General features: G+C 39.0%; 1 protein-coding gene across 5 annotated transcripts in view; it reads right to left on the bottom strand.

Annotated features, from left to right (window-relative positions):
• Positions 1–14,303: 14,303 nt before the first annotated feature.
• Positions 14,304–24,881, bottom strand: part of MARCHF5 (membrane associated ring-CH-type finger 5) — a 35,029-nt gene continuing 24,451 nt past the window's right edge. For 3 of the 5 annotated variants that reach the window (XM_054832382.1, XM_054832383.1, XM_054832386.1), the window contains 4 exons: positions 21,784–21,914; positions 18,413–18,596; positions 17,825–17,991; positions 14,304–16,606 (listed from right to left, as the gene is read on the bottom strand). In XM_054832382.1, coding sequence (XP_054688357.1) covers positions 16,490–16,606; positions 17,825–17,991; positions 18,413–18,596; positions 21,784–21,914 — 599 coding nt within the window. In that variant the 3' untranslated portion in view covers positions 14,304–16,489. Of the gene's footprint in view, positions 16,607–17,824; positions 17,992–18,412; positions 18,597–21,783; positions 21,915–24,454; positions 24,603–24,881 lie in introns of those variants that run through there. The other 2 variants (XM_054832387.1, XM_054832384.1) reach the window with 2 other exon arrangements.

Below are 24,881 nucleotides of genomic sequence, written 5' to 3'. Positions count from 1 at the left end.
TTGTAAAGTATGCATTTGCAATTAATTAATCACTTAAGCTAAAGTGAATAATAGACCTTCTCAAAACTGCATGGGAAGATGGAATATATCTGGTTGTCCAGCGGCTCAGGAAGAGGTGGACTGCAACACAGACTGAAAACCCAGTGTAGATTTATGTGTATGATGAAATAAAACTATAAAGGGATAGCACAGTCGGTGAGCTTAAACTATTTTACTTACTCTGTTGGTAACTTCTGCTTAAGTGATAGCAGAAATGTACCGGCAACAATGTGCACAGTCCTGGTAGACTGGTATTGCGGGAGAGAGATTGCACGAGTTGGAGAGATGTGATGTGAATGGATAGCATTACAGTATCCACAGACCAACAGCAGCTCTTCAATATAAAAAACTGAATTTGTGATGTTTCTTCCTGGTCCTGAAAGTGTGACTAGCCAAAAGTATCAGGAGAGGAGAGTGATCCCGGCTGTTGGCCCCTTGCAAGCTCGGATGCCTTGGGCAAACAGTAAAGCTTGTTCTTGAGCAGCAGCTACATCAAATCAAATCTCCTTACTCAACCGGTCTTTCCTTTGGTTCGATTTAATACTAAATGTTGCTACCTTTCCTCATCAGAAAGGAAGTTAGTTATATCTTCTCTTTTGCAGTATTTATAGTGTGGTAATTAGTGCTATTTCCAACCAGTTACCTGTGCCTCCGGGTAATGGCTGTGCATATGGGTGTGACGTCACCTGTTGCATCTAGTCCCTCATCTTTGGAATGAACAACAGGACTGGGTTGTTTTATTTATGGTGATTTTTTTGGAGGGGTGGGGGGGTGTCCCTTGTTGAGTCTTTAGAGCTGGCACTTACCAAACTTTTTTTGACCTGTAAAGTCAAGTAGGAGTGACTTAATTAACAGTCAATATTGAACTCTTCAGTATCATTTTTCCAGAAATAAATTTAAGAGGAGGATTATATGCTTAATTTGCAGAGGAATGTTCGGGTTATATGTAGTCATGCTTATTCAGTAATTAATTCCTACTGTTTGACCAGGTTGGGGTAAGGGAAGACCAGGAAAGGAAGATTTTTTTTTTAGGGTGGGTTTTTTTTTTTTTTTAGGTTTTGTTATCTGTTTCAAAGCCTAAAGAAAATTTGCTATGCAAGAAAAGTCCACTTTCATAGCTTAATTTGTAGAAAGTGTCAAGTTTTAAAAACAGGTGTATATTAATGTTTTTAATGTAAAGTTTAATTTTCATTGCTTAGAAAACAGCATATACTTCAGAATAAAAATGTCAGCTTAAATGATTCACCATGAAACAAGAAGCTTTCGTGGTATCTTCACACTGTAATTAAAATTCTTGGTGCTATATGATACATTTGCTGTTATTCCCTCTAACAATGTGAAGAGTTGTGCATCTCATCTTTATGCATGAAAATTATTTTCTTCATTTCGCTGAGGAAAATCGTGTTTGTACGATGCTACAGATAAAACCAGAACATTTAAAATGCTTAATCAGTCAAAATAAATCACTTTTGAATCGCAGAAATGGTCCAGAGGTGTTTTGATCTTTTTACCAGTTTAGCGTTTTGCTTTCCAAGGGTTTGCCGAGCCAGTGATGGATGCGGGACCGGCTCCGGGGCTCCCTTCTCTCCTCACCTGGAGGGGGTCCCGCTACTGCAGCCCCCTTCCACCCAGAATCTGCGGGGCGGTGTGGGGGGCTTCTGGGTGGAAGGGGGCTGCCGCCGCCGGGCCCGGAGGGGCGGTCCGCTGCCGCGGGGAGGTGCCGCCGAGCTGAGGCGCCGTGAGGCGGTGAGAGGGGCGGGCCTGTGCCGGGTGTGGGCGGGTGCCGGTCTGGTTGGGGAGATGAAGAAGGGGCTCGATGAGATGGTAGAGAATGGCGGGTGGGAAGAGGGCGTCCCCGTGTATGGAAGAGGGGGAACGCCGCCTGGTCCGCTGCCGCGGGAGGTGGGGATACGCGGGGCAACATGGCGGTCCGCTGGAGCCCGACGGCTTGCGGCTGCACAAAGGCGGCTGAGCCGTGGGGTGCCGCAGGCTCCGTTTTATGTCACGGCTGCCTCTTTTTTAGGGGATGGGAGGGTGACGATGAATTAACGGGTTAATTTGCAGCAGTATCGAGCGCAAGTGGAGCATTGCTGTGCATTGAATGTGAGGCCGACGCAAGGCCCGTTATTCTGAGGAGAAAAAAAAAAAACAACCCATAGGTCATGGGTATCACGAGTGGGATTAAATTCGTGGGCACTGCAGACCCCCGGTGCTGCTCGCTCCCCACCCAGCCCTGGGGAAGGTTGTACTTGCAGAGTGCTTGGCACTGTAGCAACAGGTGCTACAGGGAAACTTGAGAAAACAGCTGCAATTTTGCCTTGGAAGCAAGTTTCAAAGAGAGTGGTGTGCAGGAGGGCTGTGGAAAAGAGTGAATGGTCTGGTCATGGACAGATCCGCCCAGAAAAGAGGGCAGAAGTAAGGTTGCATCGACCACCATGGTTCTGGTATTTCCTACCATTTGGCATCATGGGGGGCTTGGCAGTAAAGTGCTCATAGCGCAGACTTGGGGGTGTTTTAATTGCCAAGTGTTCAGACAAAACAAAAAGGAAACTGAAAGGGGGGGAGCAGCTTTCATTATGTGTTACCTTAGTGACATGGACACGTGTTATCTTATGGGGGAAAGCCAAGGGATGCATCGTGCTGGATGTGCCAGCGGTGAGGACGTGTGTGTCTGTGTGATAAGCCCATGTCACTGGCGTTTCCAGGTGCTGGAGAGCAGTAAAGGAGCTGAGGCACGTGCTCTGCTCCAGCCTGATGGTGACAGACCTCTGAGTCTGACCATACCCTCCTCCCCCATCTCTGGATCCGCATCCTTCTCCCCTGGTCAGTCTCAGTCCTCATCTCCTCACCTGTTTGTTGCCTGCCTCCTTCACCCGATCTGTGATGCTTTGCACCCTGAGCCCCAAGCCCTTCTGCGCCTCCCAGGCTCTGTGTCACAGATCAATGCCCACAATCTCTTACCCATTTTTCTCAATGATGACTCAGTCCCCTGCCTCCTTGTCCTTCATTGACTACAGCTGGTGCTGAATCCACCTTTTATCTTTTGCCTGTGAGTAGGATAGGCTAAGCAGGGAAGTCATTGAGAGCTCTGGAGGACAGGCTTTTGGCTTTTAGGTTCAGCCGTACAGCACTGCAGGTAGTGATAAGGTGCTAAGACCCATTTCTTCTCTTAATGTGCCCCTTACACAAAAAAACCTTGGGAAATTCTGGTTCAATTTCATCAAATCCCAACTGAGCAGCTTCAACCTTCAAATTTTCAAGGTGTTTGGGAAGATTCTTCGTACAAGTCACAAAAGCACCACCTCAACAACCAATGTGAAGTCCTCCCTACCACCCAATTTTCAATTCCCTGCTTCAAACTTTGAGACTGTCAGAGACCTGCTGCAATTTGTCATTAAGTGGCCAAACTATCACAGAAGAAATCTTCCATAGTTACTCACTGTGGGCCACATAGCATGGTGTTTAAAGTCTGACAAGGTTCTTAGCAATTGGAAACATGGTCTTATTAAAGGAAATACCAAGCAACCTGGTGGCAGTAGCAACCTTCATGTGTCAGGTGGGAGTGGAGGAGGAGGAAACATTTCCTTGCAGAGCTCTGTAACTTAAGGCCCACATATCCTTGAACAGAAAGGATCCCATACATTAGCCTTCCAAAAGTTTGTACTAATAGTCTCCTCTTGTCTCTAGACTTTCTGTGTGCGCGTAGGTATGTGCAGGCACATGAGTCCTGGGGAAAGAAGAGCAATATGAGCCTTCATTACAGAGCACGACAAGAAAAATTGCTTTGGCAGCAGTACGTAACTCATTAACTACATACTTTGCACAGTGAATGAAGAACAGAATTACACAGCAGTACAGGAATTGTCTGCCCCTTCCCCTGTTCTTTGCCATGCAAAGGGAGCTTCCTTTTCCCCTGAGTCAGGCTTATTGCTGGGTGTGAGCATCCCTGGGCTGCACCTGGCTGTGGTGGCTCACTAATACATCTGCTTGGAAGAGATGCCTGGTTTGCACATTGAAAGGATAAATTGCTTATCCTGTTTTCTGTATCTCCATCACAGAGAGCAAAAGCTCATCTGACTGGTTTAACTTAAGGGTAAATACAACGCAATATGGTTGAAGGAGATGATAGAAAATGGAGGACTCTGAATCAGCTGGTTTGTATTTAAAGGCTTTATTCTACTTGCTCTAATTTTTATTTTTTTTTCTCCTGGTTTGGAGAAATAAGATATAAATGATACCCTGGCAAGAAGTGCATAAAATCTGACAGATGAATAAATTGTACTCTCCAGAGCTGTAAGCTTGAAAAGAACACTGCAGAGATAATGCATGTTCTTGGCTTGAGAGAAGTCCTGTCCATTAGAAATATACCCCTCTGAAGATTGAACTGAACTTTTGAGCTTTCAATTGAATAATTGCTCTGTGAGATTTAAAATATTTTCAATTATTTAATTTTCCATTCATCAAAATTGAATAACATTGCAGTTGGTGATTTAAGATGTTGTTGAATTAATTATGACATTTTGTTAAATTCCCTTTTGTCTTTCCTTTGTCAGTTTATTTCAAAGACCTCAGCTAATACAGAAAGCGTATCACCCCAATACAGAGGAGAGATGAGTCAGATTTGTCAGCTTGAATGGCCTTAGACCTACTTATGCTTACTAACCACCATGGTGCAAGTCTGAAGTGATGTTACTTGCATATTAAAGAGCAAGACTGAGAAAGCTAAAGCTTCCTTGCTAAGCTCTGTCCTTCTGACTCTCTCTGCTGCAGCCTTTCACAGAGAACAGGTCAGATTCACATACACAGAGCTTTAATAAATTATCTAAATCTAGCAGCAAAGAAAAAGGTGAGTTCATGGAGGCAAATGGGGGGGTGAGTCTGAAGGTGAGTTTTATGAGATGACTGCATCAGTCTCATGTCTGTCTTGAAAGGAGCACGTGTGTATCATCTCCATCCTTTTTCACAGCCACCCACCTCATGCTCTTGGGCCACTGTCAGGCGTTGGGAGTGGGGAACTGAAGCAGCTCCTGCCAGTAAGGACAGTACAAGCCATTACACTGGCTCGGTTAAAGCAATGCCCTTGGCCTGCACAGATTTATAGGAAGTCTAGTATGATGTTACACAAAATATGAAAAGAATAGTTGAATCTGTTGTTCCAGCATCTTTCTTCATTTGCTTTCAAATTCAGCCTTGTAAATCTAAAGTCTCCTTAAACTTTAATAATAGCAGTTACTTAAGTAAGACCAATATTTGAATAACAGCACTAGCCATGAATGTACACCCCACATATGACTGACTGACTTAGAAATATGTGAGTGAAATCTGTACACAAACAGCTGTTTTTGAAGCTGGACTACAAGACTGCCCAAGCCAGGCCTTTCACACACAGACTTGTGTTCCTGCTGCCCAACGCACAGATGGTCCAAGCAGAATGGGTGCTGCCAGCCCCTTCCCCTTCCGGCGAGACCCACCACGTGAGGTCAAGTGCAGCATTTTTGGTCAAAGCTGGTTCAAATATTGATGCCTCAGACAACAGGCAGTGTAAAAGCCTATGATCTGCCTCATCTCCAAACTGCAAACCAAACACGCTACCCATATTAAAACAAGAAAGGCCTGCAGCGATGAGTTAGAGAATAAATGATGGAAAAGGAAATTACACCCTTGCTGATGATAGGCCTGTCAAAGCCTTTTAGGATGCGGCATGTTGGTCTGTAACATTTCAAATTTCAGCTGAAGATGACTTTCTCGCTTGTCTGTATCATATAGCTTATTTTTGCGTCATCCCTCCAATTTTGTTTTTCTCTGGCATAATTTATAGCAAGCTATTGATGGGACTAGGATAACTCTCAGCTTGGAGAAGGGACATGGTTCCTCCTGTTTACAATGTGGGTTAGAAGCCTGTTAGAAGGTTCCTGTCTCAAAATGGATAGCAGTATACCTGTACACAAAAGGAGAAAGGATTTGTTTCTTACGCCAGTTTTCTTGCTATTCCCTCTTCTTGTAATGAATAGTCTTAAGTTTAACTTCAGGATTCTGAATTCTCTTTCTGTTTTAGGTATGCCATGTTGTATACTAACTAACATCATCAATACACTAAACGTGTTCTTTCTTCCTTGGACTTCCTATGCCTAATGTTATAGTTGATGATTATTTTTTAAATTATGAGAGAGTTATTGCTGTCATATAGTTTCCTCTGAGACACTAGTTTTCATTTAAAATGGCAAGTGCATTTGTTTTGTTACTGTGCTCTTGTCTGCACTTTACTGCATTGGAACAAAATTTATTTCAGACAAATGGTTCTTGCATATTTTTACATATACTTTTATACACTGTTCATTAACTTGAAACATCTTTTGATGAGAGAGCAAATCAACAGGCTAAATAGTAATTACCTCTCACAAATCACGTATCCTTGATAGAATAAGGCATATTTACAATTTATTCACTAGTGTTTGGTGGCAACCAGAATGCTGGTGTTATGAAGTACAATCCAAAGATAAGCCATTATCTAGACAGGACTTTAAAAGCACAGCATGAAAGTTTTAAACAAAAAGAAAAGTATTTTTTTATTTTGGGCTTAGAAAAAAAGTCAAAGGCTGGAACTGAGAACAATTACAAACCTCTACTGAAAAAAAATCACTGTATGCTCATCACCTTGATGCTTGCAGGTGGATTCGGAAAAATCTCCGCTCAACAGCAGATGCCGACATGAGGGGAAAAAAGCAATATCTTCCCCTAGGATTCAGTCTTCAGACTAACCACCACCTGCTGGTTTTTGAGAGAGGAGTTATCCCTGAAACACTGCATTTGCATTCTGTCTGCTAATGTCAAGGCTTAGCACAGGACAAAAACATCATGAATTTAGCAGAAGTACCAATTCAGATAAGTATAGGCTCAGCTGTTGCTAAATTGGCAATTATAACTAGATAGTCTCTGCTCCCCTGCCATCATCATTATCGGCGCTGGAAGTTTTGTCTCAGTTCAGCAAGTATTCCGTTTTGTAAGCTCTCATTTGTCTTCTGTTTGACAGCTTACAGCAATTTTGTTTAGCTGTTCTGATGAACTGCTGTCAATGGAAAAAGCTCCAACCACCAGAGGCATATGAGAAGGATTAGCCAAAATCTACAATTCCTACACAGTTGAAAATGGGGAGATTAACTATAAAAGGACTGAACCAGAATATGAGATCAAATCATCTTCTCAAATAGTGCATGTGTTCAGGATTGCAAAGCCATATCCAACTATCTTTATCTCTGACCTTTAAAAGTAACTTTTCAGCAGAACCGTGACTACTGGCAGGAGCAGCAGAAGCAGGAAAAAGAAAACAAAGTGTTGGCAAGTCCTAGCATTTTACCTGCTGAGAGCCTAGATCTGCTTTCAGATAATGCAGAATTTTAGAATTCCAGCATCTGCTCTAGGCTTACATTGCAACCACAGCTGTGACAAGGAGGGATGATCTTGTTATAGACATGATATGAAATCTGTATCTCTTTTCTGCCAAGCAGTTGGTACAGTTCCAGAATCCTGCCACAATGCTCACATTTGTATCTTTTGTTATTTTGCAGACTCTGAGGCTAACCTGGCCTTTGTGAAGTCGTTGCACTGTGGTCTGCCTGCATTTTGGTGTCAGAGTCTTATAATGCACCACTAAAGATAGGAGATTTTTAAATAAAAATATTGTACCTGCTGGCAATAAAAAAAAGTGTATGAAGCTTGTTCAATAGAGCAGATTAGTCTCAACCCCATCCTTACTTGAAGCAAGTAACAGCTACCTCAATGATCTTCATTTAGGCCGCGCTTTCACCGTACAGTGATGGCAGAGGGCACCCTGTGCCCTTTGTGCTTCTGACTCTACAGCATGACTCATGGGCCTTTCCTGTGTCCTAGGAGAAATGCACTTGGCTTCCCTCCCAGAGGAAGAGAGTACTATTCTGCCAGCCTGGCTCCGGTACAAAAGAATGACTTTCAGGTCAGCCCAAGGCTCTGTAGTTGCCTGGTGCCCCAAGGACGGACTCCTCATGCAGGTATGCAATAAACTGGCACCATCTCGAGTCTGCAGATCCCTTTTTTGTATGTATCACAAATAAGAGTAAGGGAAAGAGGGTCTCAGCCCAGCTCTGAGTGTTCTCCCAGCAGTCCTTATACCTATCCTGCTGCATGAGCTTGGAGCAGGTTACACCCTCCTGCCTGGATGAGCTGTTAGCAACAAGTGGTGGCCAGGCCCCAGGATGTGGACTGCAAGTGCTTCCTGTGGAGAAGACCGAGCCTGAGGGCAGGAGTGTCAGGGTCTCGCCCAAAGGAATCCCACTAGCATCCATCATGTGGAAAGTAGGAATGGCCAAGGTGCAGTACAATTTGAAATATCAGGTGGCAGGCATATCTATGGCTCATGCTGTCACAAAGTTGCTCTATTTGTATCTGCTCATCCAGCAAACACCACGCCTGAGCTGTGTAACTGTACCTTGAACCAGCTGAAATGTAATCTGCAAGAACATCCAGCTGTGATACATCTCAAATATGCTCGAGAAACCCCAGTCCTCTGTTGGGATTGACAGTTTACATTGTCAAGTGGTTGCTTTGTTTCTACAGATGGAAAAGGGAAATTGTAGGACTTCTGGGACTGAAAAATCAGATTCGCTATCAGTACTGAGCAAAAAGGCAGATTTTGGGGTGTGTGTGTGCATGGGGGGGGGGCATAAACTGATGTGTCCTTTTTTAATGCTAATATAATATTTTAAAAGACAAAATTAACTGTATGCACTACTCAAGACATAGCACCAAGTTCACCTGTTAATAGTACTATAATTTAACTTCATTGTACACTCTCCCCATCCTTCTGCTGCCTTATCTATTGGACAGGGATTATTAAGTAATGTTACTGTATTTGGATGGTGATACTGTTCAGTTCCTCTGCAAGTCAATTAGTAAAGAAAGAGACTTGACTTTCAAAAAAGGGTTGTTACAGAAAAAAGATATTTTGAGGCCATCTAATTATATCTCAAAAATGCAATAATAAGGAAAGAATCTGCTTTGGGAATATTGGAAATGGTAGGATGCAAAAATATACCACTCACTTTTGGAGTCTGCTTGCCATATGCCATATAATTGTGGTACATATTTGATTTATCCTAATTATATTTCAGTATATTTATTTGCTTTCTGAGGCAGAACTGCCACATACTGAATTATTATGCCTTTTGTGCCTTGCCTGTGGTGCGCAGTATCACAAACCTTGTTCTTTTAAAAACAGAATAGAACCAAAACAAAACTAAAACCCACCATCCAAGCTGCAAATCATGGCTGATGTATAAATACTCAGTTTATCTCGGTCATGTTCATATGTATGCAAATGTGTTTTAACATTGGCTCAGTGGCTGTCATTCATAAGAATATATTTTAGGTGCAAGAAAAGGATTACATGGCTTTCCAGATGATGATTATGCAGCTGCCAAAAGGGATGAATTCAAGTCTTATGCACAGCTTTTTACAACACTTTGTTAATTTGCTCCCAAGGAATAGCCAGATGCAACTAATTACCCTGTAACAAGGCTCCTAAAGCTGACCGTCTAGCAGGCTTTTGAAGGTGTCCAGCTTATTATACAGATTGATTTGGTCTGACTTTCTTTAAACTCTTCATATATGGATGCCATAAATGGTTGTATTCTTCAATGACAAGACACCCTAAGTGAGGTTTATGGTATTTAATTAATGTAGTAACAAGGACAAATAGGATAACTGTGGAAGACACATTCTGCTTGTCAACTGCAGGTTTGCAAATAATTACTTTTATAACATCTGAATACCAGCTGCAATAAATAAGGACTTTGGCCACCATTTTGACAGTAAGAAGCTACTCAAGTTAGTTAGTACGAGCATCTCATGCAGTATTGTTTCCCATTCTAACAACCTCCTACAATTACGCTATCTGCAATTGTGGTTTTCCATGCAGGGATTTTTCCCTCTCTTGGTACTTAGTGAAAAAGACCATGGCATGGAGAGCTCAGTGCTGCAAGGCACGTGGTGTTGACCTTTGCAGAGGATGTACTCAAGATTCACGCTTGGTGAAGAAAGGCCCCATGATGCTCAGATTTTGGAGGAGACAAGATGATCTCTGACATCTGGGACAACTTCCATGGTGTGTTGCTGGAATTGTCTCTAAAATGTCTCCACAGATTCCACTAGTAAAGCTGGTTTATGTTTTTCTGTAGATTTGTCCTAATCTGTAGATTAGGACAAAAATATTTCTGTGGGCTGCTAATGACTCTACTCTTAAGTGTTATATAAAGGGATTCCAACACATAGTGAATATGATTTAGCTCAGCAAGAACTGAAATGCCTTGAGCAGGAGTTGCTGAGAGGAATGTTATGGATTGTCTGTGAGCAACTACTCTGACTCCATCCAAAATAGCTTAAGATCTGAAGGCTGAGGAAATACACATCTATTTTCTGTCATTTGGCATATAAGTAACTACATGTAAATGTTAGAAATTTATTTAAAAAATAAAATAAATCCATGTAATGAGTCTCACCACCTATTAACCAGAAAAGCTTTTACTTTTGAGCCCCTTTAGAAAGGAAAATAGAACATCTCTGTTCACAAAAAATCTAGAGCTAAACAAAGAAATGCAAGCACCCATACTTTCAAAATCCCCTTTGGTTAGTTTGCATTTTCATTCATCTTTGAAATGCAATGGGAAAAGAAGCCTAGCTACCAGTAAGGTGGTATGTGGCTTAAATACATGGCACAATTCTGTGTCTGCAACAGGAGATGGGGCTTGGCAATGCAGGAAGGTCAGTTGCACTGCACAGTATTTAATTTATTCTAAGTGGAAAGCACTTTCATTTTTATAGTACCTTGAAATTTAACAGCACCCTGGGGTAGAGAACCCTGCAGTTAAAAGATACTGTTGCTTTTTCAAAAGAAACCACTGACAGAACAAAAAAACCCCATTGCTCTGCATTTAAAAGGTACCAAAGAATTTAAGAAAAAAACTGAAACTTTTGTTTAACAATGTTCAGACTGAATTATCCTTATCACTTAGCAATAATTTTCTATGCCCCTCTCAGCAGTCAAAAGAATCACTGTTGTGTTGGTTATGAGAAATCCCACTAGCCATCCATAGCTTGGTACTGAGGGAATTTGGTCCAAGTCTCAGATCCAGTATGTCAAAATGGCTTTTTTTTTTTCTACCTCTGAGATGATCTTCCATTAAGCTTTTTTCCTTCAACACCCCCCACCCCCCCAAAAAAAAGGCTTTCATCATGTAACTTGCATTCCATAAAGCTTTGGCAATACTTCTCATCCATCTGTCTTGCATTAAAAAAACCCAAAACACATAAAAATCCCTGAAGTATACTGGAGGTGGTCATATTACTTGAAACAGAGTAATGCAAGTAGCTCATGCAGGAGTAATGCTGCAAACTACCACTAGTAACCCACTCAGAATTACCCATAGGATCTTAACCTGTAACTGTGCAAGGGATGTAAGGTGGTAGAGATTTTCTTCCGTCAAGCTAGTCAAACACTTCTGAACCAGCTACCATTTTGCTGCAGAAACAACAAAACCCACTCTTTATTAAAATAAAAACATTTTTGATTCTGTGCTATCTTATGTATTCTATCTTCTGTGCGTGAGAAGCATCTGGAAATGTGGTAGGCAGAGGCTGTTACAGAGGTAGTGAGTAGGGTATTAGCATCTTGTAACAATTTGTGGCAGACATACAGTAAATACTCAGCTCAGTGTGTTCCTTTATCAGCTTGTTAGCTGCAGTGAAGTGTTACTAAGTTGTAGTAAGAGTGGAGGAGCAATTGAAAAAAACCACCCAAAACATCAAGCTGTACATGCTGTATGGCAGAGTGGTCTGAAGCTAGAAAGAAGTTGCATAATTTTTTTTTTTTTTTAAATAAGCATAGTACTTCCTATGGAGGCCCACTGCTTAGGCAATTGCTTTTCCATGGCTTAGTCATCCAGCATTAAATGAGGTGCCTGCAAGATATGTTTTGACAGGTGCTGCTGGGCTGTTTAGTTGAGGCAGTTTCAAGTCATGTCTGCTATTTGCTTTTAATGGTTCTGCAACGGAATTTTTCTACTGAACTACTTAGCATACTAAAACCAGCAATAACTGCTTTATGCTCACAATATTCAGAGGTGCAAAAGCAATTAAATATCCAGAGCATGTGAATAACTAACTGGCAAGAATGGACAAAGAGGCCACAGATCTTCAAACCTTCTTGAGGTAGAAGAGCCATGATCTAATGGAGATAGTTCATCCCTGTTTACAGAACAGGGGTTTTTTGGTTTTTTTTTTTCCCCTCCACTCTCAGTAATATTCTCTTTGTGCACGTGTTGTGACTGTTGCCTTTCTGGGAAGTGAGATATATAACTCAAGCTCTTTAAGGCCTTGAAATGAATTAATAAAGCTGCCCTGGACTTCTATACATCAGTAAAGCAGAAAGAATTTGAATGGTTGAAATGCTGCGCAAACTTTGGCACAAATATTTCTAGTTTTACAGCTCATTCCAAGAGAGCAACCTGCTAAACAGCAAAGAAGAAAGAAGTCTTGGCCTCAGTACCTACAGTAATTGAACCAACTCATTAAGGAACCCTGGCTTCTGATTTTCCCCAATTATGCTGGAAACTATTGAAACAGATTAAAGTAAGAATCTTTCCCCAAATCACAGCAAGTGGGAGATGTGCCTTTTCAGTCCGCAGGGTTAGGAGACAGTAGTTCAGGTATTGAGAGGCTGTGAGGATGCTTTAAAAAACAAACCACCACCACCACACCACCAACAAAAAAACCCAAGCACAAAACAAAACCAACAACCAAAATACACATCAACACAAGTTTCAGCAGCAGTTGCCTACTAGAGAAGAATTCCAAAACCAGTCTTGTTAGTGAAACTGGCATTTGTACTTTAAAATGGGGAAGCAGGAATTGATAGTACAGCCTTTCTTATGAGAACAAATAACATGATTGTACTCAGTGATGCATTAAACAATTTGGATCCTAGTTCTTCGAAAACAAAAACCTGAATAGAAAGTGGCATGGACATAGAACATTAGATACAGGGTTCCAAAAGCCAGATTTGTGGTGCAATAGTAAATGGATCCATGACCTTTGTAGTTCTACTTCTCCTAGTTCTCTCCATCAATAAAAAACACTATGCAAAGAGACATACTTGTCTGTGGTTAAAAACTTTTCTAAAAAGCAGCTAGTAAAAAGCTACACCAAACAACCCTCAAACCCTACTCCATAAACTTGTCCAAGTCCCACAGTATGCTTTTAGAAAAAGGGGAATCTTCACAGCTGCCATGATAAACATTATGCAGCTGATACTCTAGTAAAAATTGTGTCCTCAATTAAAATAGATTATTGTGACTGAAGTCACAATACCTAAGCATGTCTTTTCTTACAAGCACAGAAATACTTTAAATGCTGGAGAGGCCTTAAATAGCTGGATGGTTGGATCCTTCTCTGATAACCACGGGAGACAGCTAACCTTTGAGAAACAACTCCACATGAGGAGAGAATTAATATACTTCAAACCAGGCAACTCAAGCAAATTGTTACAAAGAAAAGCTTTTGCAAGGGAAAGAGAACAAAGGAAAGAACCACCATTCCAGCAAAAAAAAATAGTGAATAGTAGGGCTCCCTCTAAATTTAAGAGTTAAAGGTAAGAGGGGAGAGAGAAGGGGAGAAGCATCTCCTATGTAGTCACATAATCACAGCTCAGATAATTCGTGTCCTTTATATTGATGTCATGGAAAGCTAAGAGAAACCAAGTTATAGATAAGAAAGTACAATGAGAAATGCTAGATATCATTTCCTATTCCTTGTTCTGAAAGTAACACGACATAAATTAGCCAGTAGTGAAAAAATCCTTCCTACAGCCAGTATTATCCTTCTCAATGAACATGGATAAGTGTATTCCCCAAATAAATGCTGCACATCAGCCAACCCAGAGAGATGTAGTAACTCCCAACCCCGGTTCTGTATTACCAGAAGTCGTTCATGTTGATACAATTCTTTTGCTTTAAATGTTTGAGACATGCATTCCCCTACATCATTTATTGATCACTAGGGAGGGAAGAAGAAAAAAAAAAGTAAATTTAAGTTTAAAGTGTTATAGTAATTCTTCCTTCATCCCCAAGATATTTCTTTAGGCTATCGACTTAGAATTGATTATATAAATCCTTCAATATGCATTATAACAAGACAGTTTTCATTCAGAAGTCTTTTGTTCAACTGACAAAATACACTAGTGAGTGTAAAAAATATTTATTCAACCTAATTCAACATAACTATAATTTGCAATACTTAAAAACAAGATTTACAACAGAGTAATGACCTTCTGCCACTCAGGTGAAATAATTTTATAATCTATACGGTATTTTTATAATCGTATTTTTACAATAGCTTTAACTTCCAGAGAAGACAACAAGCTTTCCCATGAAACAAGTTTCAAATCCACTAATTTGCATCATTCAGTTCTTCATAAGACTTTAAAAAACAGTAATAAATTGGTTGGAAATATATACAGTGAAGACCACTGAAAAGCTGTTTTCTTGAAATGAGGAATTCTGTAAGAAATATGTATTATATTGTTTCAAGACTATCTTACAGAAAGCAGCAACTGTCAGAAGTTGCTACTCTAAATAGTTTTATATAAAAGTGAGCCCACTAAGACAAATATAATCAGCAGACTTACAAGATTATAGTAATTCTTCAGTTACAGCAAGAACCTCAAAAGTATTTGATATTGATTGAATGTATAATTTTCAATACCTGTATAGTTTTTGAATACTAGTTGGCCATTATATACACTTTTGTACAGTTCTAAAATATTACATCTCAGTAATTAAGATAAACATACTATAGAAAAGGTACCATATTTTTAATTTCTCTAACATACATTATTGCAGTCAAATATGAAGTTCATTCTGCATTTACTTCATTTCTGATGAAAAGAAACATTTACTTATGAATACTTCCTACTAAAAGATTTTTTTAAACCTTTCTCCATGCATTTGACATACTAATATGAACAAGGAAAAAAAAAAACAAACCAAACCAAAACTTTGAGAAAAACAAATAAATTGTTGTTAAGAAAAAACCTCAAGTACTAAATCTAGGTTAGGTCTGGTATGAATATTAAATGGCCATATTATGTTTGTCAAAATATAACTTCACAAACCAGTTAATTTCTGTTGAAATTAAGTTTATAAATACATCAAATAACTGAAGTGCTAAAGTCTCCCTCAGCTGGCTACTTGGAACATATTGTAACAGTAAAGCTTAGCGTGGAAATAAACTTAGTTTATTACACATTTATGATTTATCCTTTAGTTCTTTACAGAATGGATCCAAGTTGCCTTAACAGTGTCCAGCCTGCACCAGGCTCAGATCAGGTAGCCCAAGTGTAGTGTCACCCCCTTCCAGTCAACCCTTCCACCGGAGCTGGTGTGGGCAGAAGAGAATCTAGCCCTGGTACAGAGCCGAGTCACACACCCAGGTCTGGAAGTTCAGAAGGATGCCTTAGTCTGTCAGTTTAAATGTAGCTTTAGTGTCCAGTGTTGTTTTCTCACACATGTACTGCTCTTTGTACTTGTACGGACATTTACATAATCAAAAGGAACATGAAAACTAAACAAGTGCTCTAGTACTTAACTACAAAATAAGCAATTGAAATTTACTTCTTATACCCTGGAGGAAAAAAATGCTATCCAGCACTGGTTACAAAACAGTAAAAGAGGCATGAGAAAACAACACTAGGCACTGCAGGAGATACAACAGGACAGTAAATATTCTCAGTAATACAACAGTCACCTGGAAGCCTTGCTAATTCCAACACCTAGTACTTAGGTGGCTAAAGCTGACACACGAGTCCTGTAGAGAGTGATCTATCTTCTGCTTCCTCTGACCAGTCATTTGAGTATTTTACACTCCCCGTTTGATACCAGCAAAAACTACAGAAATCTTTATTGACTGATGTCCCACAATTACTTCTCCTTGGTAATGACTCACATTTCCTTTCTAAAAAAAGTTCCCTTCATTGTGTGAAATGCTGAACTGGATGATAGCGTGGGTATGAAAAGACATAAAGAAAAGGCATTTGGATATAGCCTACATCAAGTACACAATTTAAAATGTTCTTGTTCTGTAGTTGATGCTTTTTTTCCATTCAGCATATTGGCTCAAAGAAAATAATTCAGAAGCCTGTTGCCCAACAGAAATACCCAAAAATAATGAAAGCCAAGTCACATTCTCAGGTTCAGTGGTTGCTGAAAGGATTTACCCTGCCACAAGACAGTGCTTTATTATATTTAAAGAAAAAGAAAAAAAGGAGCAGCAACTTATCACAATTCTCCACTACTGTGCAATAATGATGGAACCAATATAACATGGAAACCTGTTAGGTGAGACTGTACGACATCTGGAGATCACAGCCTTATGCTCCTTCTTGCTCAGGATAATTTAAAATTTTGCGGTGAGCTTGGCGCAAATATTGCTGCTGTTTGAAGTAAACCTTAAAAGCTCCTTTTATAGCAACAAAAGCAATTCCACCCTGAAATAAAAAGATATTTTGAAAACCTGCACAGTTCAGTGTCATATCATTGCAAATAGCTTTTTTTTTTTTAAAAAAAATTCTGGTCAAAGAAGATTTATTTTCCAATCATATAGCATTTTCTTTTGAAGTTTAGCTAATTAGGACAATTCGCAGCGAGTAGCTCAAAGTTTTCTGTCACAACGCACTATTACAGAGGTTAATTTTACTTAAAGGGATTACATACTGGATCTATAAAACCTTTTGAAAGCTTTTATTTGCTTGGAAGTCTGACAAACATTCTAAAAAAAATCCAAATACATCCTATTTAAAGAACAAAGTAAAATGCAGATATGTATCTGCTTTCCTCCCTTCTCTGAATATTATACTATACGTGGCACAGGGAATAACACTAATGACCATTCCATATTCAGACTGTGAAAAAGGCCACTTGCCAAAAGCAAATGTGGAGTGAAATGAAATCTGTTTTTTGTAAAACCTTTTTTTTCCCAGAAAGTTTTACAATATGCTTATCTCAAGTCTTCAAAATAAGAAGAGACGCTAAGAAGCCTTTAGTCTGCATGAACAGTTATAATATCGCTGTTTCTTCCATATGGAAGAGAGGGGTGCACAAACATGGAATTGAAAACAGGGGCTGAAGTGACAGTCAGATGACCAGGACACCACCTTATGAAACTTGGTGTGCTTCCCCTTGAAAGGCTGCAAGCCAGAGAGGTTATTCACAAAGGAAGATATTTTCTCCTCTCCTCGGCCTTTCCCCCTCCATTCAACTTCTATGGAGAGTTTATTTTTCTCTCCTTATTAAAATAAGGAACAAAGAGATTCTCTCAAAGAATTAGTAAACAGAAGCTAATATGAAAAGGTTGGTAGTATAAAGCCCAGTCTTCCCCTGCAGAGATTATTCTTAGAAGATGCTGGTTCCTCATCTTCATTATCACCCTTAATTACTGCTAAGATCTGCCTAGTACCAGATATGTTTCAGCCCTGTCTAGAATTGAGATTAGTTTCAGTCATAAGGACAAAGTCTCTCACACACACAATGCTTGTCCACTGCCAAGATAGGCAACCTTAAAAAAAACAACCTTCCCTCAATCAAATGCTGCTCTTAAGTTCTAGATCAATTTATGTTCCTTTTTACTTTTCCTCTCCTCCCCCCAACACAACACTTCATATTCCCATATTATAATTTTTTATGAAACAAACAATACTGAATCTTACCAAGATTGTCCTTTGTAAGTTTGAGTTAACACTGCTGAACATCAGCTTGCCAACTATTGTGGCAATAGTAGGGAAAACTAGAGCTCCACACAGAATACGTGTAGCAGAGACATGATCTGCCAGAGGGTTGGCCTCTGCTGGAATACGAGGAACTGGACATCCAATGCCTAAAGGGGTGAGAGTAAGGGAGGAAAAGATTACATAGCCACTACCTCAAACAGAACACAGAAAGCACATTAGTGCCCACCTCCCAATTCTGTTACAAATCTATAGCCCAACTGCTTTGAGAACTATCCCTCTTTCTCAGTGAATATTGCTTCCATTAAATGACTGTATTCATTTTTACTTTCAAATAAGACCCATGATTTTCAGTAGCTTGTTTTGTTACTAAGGCCTTAATTGAAACCACGCTCCTGCTCCTCTTGCCCCACCTTTCTCACTATGTGCTATACAAACAATCTAAATAGACAATGTAAAACAGAGGGAAGGTGTTAGCACCTTAAGAATGGCAAAAACTACTCGCCTTTCCCCATCACTTAAAGGCACAAATTCAAGCTTGATATTTCCTTTTAAATTTAATCACATTACCTGGAAATATGCTGTTCAAAATTTGTAGCTTATTAGAGTATTTGCGCCACAGTCTGAGCACGTAGTCTTCCCAACGAATCATCTTGCCCAATATTAGCATGACTGGGATAGTGGGAAGTCCAATCAAAAGAAATAAAGGATCAGCTCTCTCCATGACATCAAGACCTTCTTTGTGACCCACAACCTGGTAAATATGCATACAGTTGACAAACAAAGACCACAACTGAACAAAGAATAACACTTTTAAAAAGTCTAGTTTGTTTGGGGCTGCCCATGCATTTTAAGTTAAAGGGAAGAAAAACAATGCTGATTTACATAATATTCCATTTTCCCTTTGCATCCTTGGTTGCTTATCAAGTGTAATGCAGATGAGCTACCAATCCTAGTTTGTGTGTCATTAATTTTGCAGAACACTGTAACACAGTTGCTTACTATCTCAAGAAAAGTTTCACGTGCTTCTGTATGAGTAAAAGCTTAAACATCTGAAATATCCAAATAGCATCCTTTCCAAAACGCATAGAAAAATTTACAATTTTAGAATTATTAATTCTACACTCAGAAATTGATTAGATACTACTCTTTAAAGAATAAATTGATAGCAAGTATCTCAGGATGTTTTAATAAAAAATCTGTTATTTAGGAATACCATACGCAACAGAGATGAGAGTATCAAAAAGTATTGCTTCTCTAGACAGTGCACGAAGAATTACATTATTTTCAACTGTAGTGGAAATAGCCGCATATCTTCATCTGTACCTTATTTTTAAATGTGGTTAGCGCTACAATTTTGAAGGACAGTCATTACTGATGCGTAATAACCTTTTACTGACACATAAAAAAGTAATCAGACTTTGCAGTTTCTAAAACATATGTAGTAAAACTGTAACAGAACAGTGTGTTATGTTTTCCTAAAAAGTACATACTTTTTAATTTAAATAAGTAACTCTAATAGGGCTGAGGACAAAAAAGAACTTAAAGTGGTAGATATCCCCTAGAGCTGTCTCAGTTTAAGAATTACTAAATGCTAACAAAGGCCTTGAGGTGCTTCTAGAAAGAATGGTCTCTTTCATGACTTTTTCCATAAGAATCCAGGAAGACTAAAAACACTAAAATACTCATTACTATATTTGTCAGCCACTGGATTTTCTGATGTGTTTTCATTGTTTTCCCCACAAATGCAAAAAGCTCTCAGGTCTTCACTTGCACAAAACTTAAAATTAGGTGGTAAGAACATGCAAAAATAGCAAAATTTTAAAGAAGCAGTACTTCTGGAATAGGTGGGACACAGGGAAGAAACTAGGGTAACATACCACAGTACCTTCAAACCATAATTTTTTAGCCTTGCTTTGAAAAAAATCATTCCATTTTACTCTTCTAACAGAAAGTCATGTTGTATACAACAAAAAAACCAGGCAAACAATATTGTTGCTGCCAGAAGATTATTACTTCTAAAAATATTCAGCATTTGTCTTCCAGGTTCTTCATTATCTTCTGCCTAAATTGTGATGTCTGACACTATCCTTTTTCTCCTTATAGTCCTTGTCCATCAAAAAAATCCTCAGTATCTTGTCTTTTCTGCTTTAGATTACTATTTCTCTGTGTTTTCAGTAACCCCATCTGATTCGTTACTGACTTAGCTACCACTGGAGTCACAATGTCAATTCTGTGTTTATTTTTCTTCACCTGAGGCTTAACCTTTAAAAATAGCTTTTGTGCTTCTCTGTGGCCCTTCCACTGAAGGAAAGGAGTCTGAAATGCATCAGGAAACAAGTTGTACTAAACCTAGCAAGTTTGGGGTGGCAAAAGGGGTGGAACAGTTTCCCTCCACTCCCAGTTTAATCTCCTCTATTATAAGCAAAAATAAATTATTCTTTTACTCAGTGTGCCATCAGTATGATCAAAAAAACATTAAATCAGAGGAAAATACCTAAGTCTTCATACCTGGGATTTGACCAGCTGTCTAAACTAATGTTTAGACTGATCTTCATTTCAAGAGCAAAACAACTACAGAAAGGACCAATTATCTTTCCATTTGGTTATGTACTTCTAGAGAAGCTAAAAAGATCATGTAAGTTCCTACAGAAAAAGGCTCAGTGTAGCAGTGAGCAAGGAGAAAAAGACTGGTACATTTCACATAGTTGTAGTATTACAGATGGTTGCAGTGTTCCTGTAAGGGCCACAAGAAGAACATATTATCAGATGAGTAAATTCCTAAGCATACCATTCTGTAATACAGAGACTCATCCACTGGAATGGAGGAGGCATTGAAAGTCATTATACATCACCTAGGCAGCTGCTTGACCCTGGCCACACTGGTACCAGGGAGACTGCATCAAGTTATTTGGGCTCCACTTCAAGTGGCTGTCACATACATTTCTGCTATGAGATCACATACAAACAGAACCAAAATAGCACACAATCCTGACATGGAGTGATCTGTAGAACTGCAGGGCACTATCACACAATTCAAGAAAAAGTAGTGCCATATGACTTAAATGGATAAGGACTAGGCTGTGTATACAAAATTGGAACTATGTAGAGGAATACTTATTAGTATACAAATTTGTTAATTCTGTCTACAACTGAATTAGCATCAGAAATACTTTTATGCTTTCAGGTAAATCACAGGTTACGGGCTTGATACATCCACAACTAAAATGGTAACAAAGGTCCTCCTAGTTGTACAATTTATGAAAACTCTTTTCTTGTAGTTGAACAAGTCTTTGCATAATTAATAGTCTACAACGAACATTATTTTTATATTTAAATAGCAAGTTCACAAGAATAGAAGTAGGAAAAATATTTTTCCCTTTCAAGTAATCATACAGTCTGAAGTTATTAAAAGACTATACTATTAATTTGCAGTGTTTTGCATTTGTTGTTTAGGAATGAATTGCATCACTCAGAGCAAGCATTTTCCTTTATACAATGAAAAAAGTGGTAGGACTGAAAAAATTCACCACAACTCAACCCTTTGAATGCTACCAGCAAAATTTTTCTACAGGTAGAAAGAGATTAGTCTCATGTCTTCTCTGAAGAATCAGACTACATAGTAGTAGTAGTTAGGTAGTAATAGCACCTTTTTTGTAAGAATAGAAGTGGGTTGACCAGCCTGCCATACAAAGGGCAGCCAGCTGCAGTAGTAGGGATTTTTGTTACTTGCAGACTGAACTAGGTTTCAACAGGCATACTTGGCTTTATTAAAAGTGAAAAGCTTTCTATCCACTCATCTTGAATTCACTTGTTAACTACACCGGAAATGCTGACGGCAGCTAAAGTACATTTTAAGCCAGGGAAAGAGGAGTCTTAATTGACTTTTTCTTTAGAAGACTTGCTTTCAAAGATGGTAAAAAGAGGGAATACATGTGTACCTGCATCACCGTCACAGCTCCGTATGTAACAGCTGTCCAGTATATAGAGCCCACCATTATTCCAGCTGCAGCAAATGGGCATGCCTTTGAGATCAGTCGATCTGCAAGATCCAAAACGTAAACAACTGGACCTATGATAAAGGAAAAGTAAGGTTTCAAGACATATATATATGTGTACATATATAAGCATACTGAAGAAAGCTCTCAGCATCTATCACTGATCAGAAAGAACGAACTTGGCAAAATACAAGTCTGACACCCCACACATGCTGTTTAAATAAGAACATATAATTGAAGTTACAAGTTTAGCTTAGTAGCTTTTATTTCTACCTACCATTTCATTCACCCCAACATCTTTCTGAAAGATTAATATACTGGTTAGAGCACTGACTAATTTACCCACTAAAGTTGACTAGCTTCCTTTGTGTTGAATCAGAATTGTTCTGTTGCAGAAACCACTTTAGGCTTAGTGGCTTTTTTCTTAGATATTTTAGTTTTCAAAAGGAAGAAATACTAATTAGTTGTAATGTATTTTGTGTGCTTATCTGACAGCTTCATCTGAGAATTCTGTCACTAAACTATCTTGCTCTACACTAAAAAGTAGCAGTCAATATGAAAGATTCCTTCCACTGGAAGAGGCTGCATTCAATATTTTTAGAGGATCTCTCAAATGTTGCAGGAAAAAACCCTCCTATACAGGTTATTTAGTGCCTTTGACAACAATGCATGAATAGAGTTTCACTGCTCTATGGAGAACTGCACTTTCCAGACTTACGCAGAGCAAGACATTACCCTGACCAGCTTTGATGAGGGCATGCTTGCACCTTTTTTTTTGAGAGTCTGCAAGAGCACCAGCAAAGCAAAAGCCAGAAGTTGAAGTCTGAAATGTACGTATGGAAGTGAAAAATGTTATTACCATGGTCAGATTCCACATTACTTTTGTATTTGTCAAATTCTACATTTGTTGTAGAATGTCCTCCTCCAGCTCATCTGCATGAATAGTTCTTGTTAGCTCCCTCCTACTTTTTCTAACCAAAATCAGGCAAAAATATCAAATTTATTCTCAAAACCAGCCTACAGACATTCTTCAAGTAACCAATCCTCCATGTCTCTCATCACAGTTTACCCACTCTGGCCTAGGATTCTTTTACTACTTCCTAATCTTTTAACTCATTTGGGATGTGTGTGTGTGATTAGGGGTAGGGAAGGAGTGGTATCTTGAGCAATGGTGTTAAATGACTTACTGAAGTCCTGATATACTAGATGGACAGGGCTTCTACTAGATGAATTTCAATTGCCAGGCTAGTTAGCATGCTCTGTTTTGTACACCTGTCCTGAGTTGTATGCCATTTTCCTCTTGACCTCCAATAATCAAGACTTGTTCTGACCTTGAATTGAGATTAGGTGCCAAGGATTTTTTTTTTTACTTTTCTAAAGGTAAAGGTATTGTATTTGGCATTCTCAAAATACACAAAAATCACTTGCACTTCAATTCTTAGCTCCTAGTACATAACAATTTTATATCCTTAGTTATTTAGGGTTGTGGTAACTTAGGACCCTGTTCCCAAAAAGACTGTCTCTGAACTATCATATTTACACCAAATGAATTCAAGTTGTGCATTTAAACATACAATCAAGATTTGAAATTCACATCAAAAAAGTTTGCAGAAAATTTATTTCTGCCAGCCACACTGACAAAATTGTGACTCCTGTTTCATGACTTAGTTGGTTCTTCTCTTTCAAGAAAACTGCTATAGTGTGAATGCTTTCAAAACAACCAGCTTTACTCTGCTCAAGTCAATCAATGAAAACAAGCAATAGGAACATCTAATTGAACTCGTTCATTGGTATTCTTGTAAAGCACTCCCAAATACATCTGTTTTGTGGTGGGGTTCCCCCCCTTCTTTTAAAAGAATAGGGTAGGATTTTACATACTGTTTGTACATCCAGACACCTTGTAGAAAGATGGCAACTCCCCCTCCCCCGCCCCATACACAGGTATGTGTGCAAATACCATACTGAAAAGCTGCAATTTAAACACATTTAGCTTATATGCAGTCTTGACAGAAATAATTATAAATATTGCAAAGTTACGTATCAGACTAGTTAGTGGGCAACCCTAAGCAACTTGGGCAGAATATTGCTTAATGTACTCTGTTCTAGCTCTGCTGGAGCTTCAAGTTCTTAAACTACTACTCACATGCTTTAAATTGGTTACCTTTGCATACATCTTCTAGTACAGCATGCATTCTTTGTTTTAGTAATAAGCTCTAGTTTTAAGGGCAGGAACCATCTTCCTTTGTGGCTTGTAAGACAGTAAACACCTCACCAGCACCCTGCTTCAAATACCCCAACCAATGTAAAGTAGCTGACAAAAGTGTAACTATAGAGCTGATTTATTCTCAAGTTAAGCATCATCCTATTATTGATTAGGTACTAAAATTAAAGAGTTTCTGAAGAAGGAACACTCAAAAGAACTGGAGCAAGCAGTATTAACAGTACTGTTTAACTTTTCAGGACAGACTTTCTAAGAAAGTGCTGGAATGTTTATCAGTGTGTTCAAAGTAGCAACAAGGTCATAACTGCAAGAATATATGCACAGTAATTTACACATCTTGACTGTTTTCCACAGTCACTGAAAAAGTTTAGTTGTACCACTTTGAAAACTTACATTTGAAGAAGGCGAAGACAAGAGACTCAAAAAATGCATCATATTTGGTGACTCCTAAAGGGCAACACAAAGCACTGAAGCCTGCCTTCTGCATTTGACAAGAGGACATGGCAACAGCAGAAGTCTAACACTAAACATAGTAACAAATTGCACCTACTGATGCTAATCATTAAAAGAAGCAAGCTACAGAATGCGGTATAGAATCTTGAAAAAAGACTAGAAAAACATTGTTCCAATAACTTTTTTTAATTAGCCCTTGAGTAAGGAAAGTAGTGAGAAAAGAGGACAAATGTAACTGTTTGAGATAGTATTAAGGAAGAAGCAGGAAATTAAATATCACTAACATACACAATAAAGAAGAAAAATATTTTTGTATTCTGTATTTCCATTTTGTAGAAATTTTGCTTTAACAGAGCTTTTTCTGCCA

Source organism: Grus americana, chromosome 7, assembly GCF_028858705.1.
Source record: "Grus americana isolate bGruAme1 chromosome 7, bGruAme1.mat, whole genome shotgun sequence".
NCBI lineage: Eukaryota > Metazoa > Chordata > Aves > Gruiformes > Gruidae > Grus > Grus americana.
Note: the sequence above shows the minus strand (reverse complement) of the source record. Positions and strands in the feature narration are given on the sequence as shown.